Here is a 3093-nt window from a genome sequence, read left to right on the forward strand (position 1 = left end):
CAAAAACTAAAGTCTCAAACCCAAAGAGATATTCTTTATAAAAGTTAAGACTCGTCAACGCCCTCCTAAAATGCCTCGATTAAACACGCCACCAACATGTCTACGTCACTGTGTAGGAAGATTTGCATAACACCGCCCAAATGTTCACACAAAGAAAGAAGGTGTAACTATTATTCTCGCTGTAATTATTCTCGCTGTATTGTTGTTGTTGCCGCCGCCACCGCCATTTCGTGGAGACTCTGTGTGTTTCGTTGTGAAAGCGAAACTACTTTGTTTGGCCTTCCAAAAGAGGACGATATCCGCTTATTTTTAGCAACGTCATATGACCCCTTAAAGAATTGATATTTTTTTATTATCAAATGAGAATCGATTAAAATCGAGAAAACAATATTTTTACTCAGCCCTAATTGTCAGCATATGTAATTGTAACATTTGCTAATATTTTTATTCAAAACCACAATTTCTCGGTTTAAAAAATTAAAGCATTCCATTCAAATTAGTCAATAACATCTGAAAAATCGCCCAGCTCTAGCTAAATCTCTTTAAAACATCAAAAAGGATGCAAAAGCGTCATAAAAGTGGTCCATACAATGTGTGCACTATATTCCAAATCTTCTGAAGCTATATGATAACTTTGTGAGGAACGGACAAAATTTAAGTCATTATTCACTGAAAATCTTGATCTTCACCCTTGGTCTCATTCAAGAGACTTCATTATAGAAGAAGCAATGTCCGATTCATGAAAAAGTGATTATTTTGAGTCAGATTATATTCAATTTATGAAGGTGCTGTAAACTGAATCATTATATATTCTATTAAATTTCTACAATACTATGGTATTTTGTATGTGACTTAGCTAATTTTATTGTAAACGGAAAAAAAAAAAGATTTCATTCAAAAAATTTACCATCAATACAGATGCTGCATTTATTGCTTCTACAGTAATTTCTCACTGATACACCCCCAACTCAGAAACTCTGGGCTTAAAAAAAGTTCCTCAATTTGCAATTACATCTTTGTGGTGCCGTTCACGTGAGTTCAACTTGTAAATATGACCTTTCTGAAATGACTTGATTGCACCATGGTTTGATTCTCCAAGTCAATTTCTTGTGTTGGAGCTCTAGATTATCAGTGTATTTCGACTTAAATTACTATCTCTTCATCAAGCAAATCTATTTTATGACTTCAGGATACTCAAATATTGCACAAGAGTCATTGACAATTTTCAACTTCAACAATGTTCAATTATAAGAGCGAACAGTTCTCAAAACAAATCCTCTTTTCTTTTTGTGCTCTGAGAAAGAAAGTCATACAGGCTTTGAATGACACGAGGACAGATTTTCCTTTTTTCCCCCTTAAAAGCTGTCCTCACCCACAAGACATTCATATCCAGTGCGTGTTGACAGCTGAAGAAACTCTGCAAACGGAGTACGCCTTAAACACACACAGATATCCACTGAGGAATCCTCATTCTCAAACATCAGTCAGGGGCCACGACCACATAATGCATCAGATTCTCAGTTCTTCTGCAGAGACCCCGACAGAGGACATGATTTATTGGCTAAGTATATGATTAAGTCTTTATCCAAGCACGCCACAACCAATTAAGCAGCTTGCAGCATTCCCAAAAAGTTTTCTCTACAAAATCACAACCCTTAACCAACCACAAGACTCTAATCCTAAAGGTGAAATATGTATAATTTCTGCACTACTAGCATTAAAGGGGTCATATGATGCTGCTAAAAAGAACATTATTTTGTGTATTTGGTGTAATGAAATGTGTTTATGCGGTTTAAATAACAACCACTGGTGTACAAATAATTGGTCCCGCCCACAAACTCACACCATTGGTCAAGTTAATGCTGACTGTCAATGTCAGATTAGTCAGGATGCTCCACAGTGTTTTAGAAAAAAAAACAAAAAAACCTTACCTACGGTTGTCACATTAAGCTTGGATAGAAGCATTTCAACATTCAAATAAGTAAGGTCCAAAATGTGAAAATATGAATCATCATGAATCATACAAGAATAAATGTTAAAAGGGAGTGATTGTTGTGGGAAACATCGAAATAATCTACCAAAGAAAGATTGATCCGAAGCAGTTCCCACACTAGTTAACAGCTGGATTCAGACTGAGCTGGAATAGTGAGTGTGACGTGAGCCCTAAGATATAATATAAATTTTATTTTGGGCCTTTTGCCACTTTGATTGAGTATTTGGCAATAAACAACCAGGGATTGGGGCTGATCCTGCTGTGTGCATGTGTGTACACTTACATAGTACGGGTCTTGGATAACAAGCTGTTTTTCAGGATCGTAGGAGCCGAGCAGCTCAATCTTGGCTTTGCTGTTTTTCACGCTGCTTGCCTTCTTGTTCAGATCTCTGTAAGAAAACCAGACACACACACACACACACTTTAGATCCTGTGCAGCCAATTGACTGATTCATAATCTGATTCATATCAATGATGTGATTCCCTTATGTTCTTTCAGACTAATTCAGGGATATGTTTTAAGTAGCAATGAATCTTGACAGGATCTGACTGTTCTTTCTGCAACAGTCTCCCAGGAGCAAGACGTTGCAACACACACCAAACAGCTGAAAAAAAATTAATTAATTTATGACAACACACATAACAGCGCCTAGGTAGTGACAACTGGTGTGGCTGATCATGAACAGCAAGGATATTAAAAACAAACAATTAACTACCAAGGATGTACAAAACTACATATCTTCAAATGAGTCGTGGTTTGTCTGAACCAGGAGTGAAAAAGTGTGAAAAAGAAAATATAAATAAATAAATGTTAACACTTTATTTTCAGGACCAATTCTAACTATTAACTTGCATGAATATTACTAGCATATTGGTGTTTTTTTATATTTAAAGAATTTGCCACTGACGATTCAAACGCAAGTTTTGAGCAGTGTAGAGTAGCACTTGTTGTTTGTCATTTCTCCGATCACAAATGCAGACATGGTTTTATGTTCACGCGGCGCAATGCAACGCAACGCGTAAATAGACAGTATAAGTCATTATAATCCATAATTATGTCCCCACTGGATGCAACAAATGACTCGTTTATAATGGGTTTT

At 36.3% G+C, this 3093-nt stretch overlaps 1 protein-coding gene across 3 annotated transcripts in view; it reads right to left on the reverse strand.

Annotated features, from left to right (window-relative positions):
- Positions 1 to 3093, reverse strand: part of LOC107715013 (low molecular weight phosphotyrosine protein phosphatase-like) — a 17725-nt gene that overhangs the window by 4398 nt on the left and 10234 nt on the right. For all 3 annotated transcript variants that reach the window (XR_001637051.1, XM_016521037.1, XM_016521036.1), the window contains exon 5: positions 2277 to 2382. Coding sequence is in view for 2 of the 3 variants with exons in the window: in XM_016521037.1 (XP_016376523.1) it covers positions 2277 to 2382 (106 nt within the window). In the remaining variant the exon portion in view is untranslated. The remainder of the gene's footprint in view (positions 1 to 2276; positions 2383 to 3093) is intronic.

The sequence above is a fragment of the Sinocyclocheilus rhinocerous genome, unplaced genomic scaffold (assembly GCF_001515625.1).
Source record: "Sinocyclocheilus rhinocerous isolate Xijiao unplaced genomic scaffold, SAMN03320098_v1.1 scaffold28, whole genome shotgun sequence".
Taxonomy (NCBI): domain Eukaryota; kingdom Metazoa; phylum Chordata; class Actinopteri; order Cypriniformes; family Cyprinidae; genus Sinocyclocheilus; species Sinocyclocheilus rhinocerous.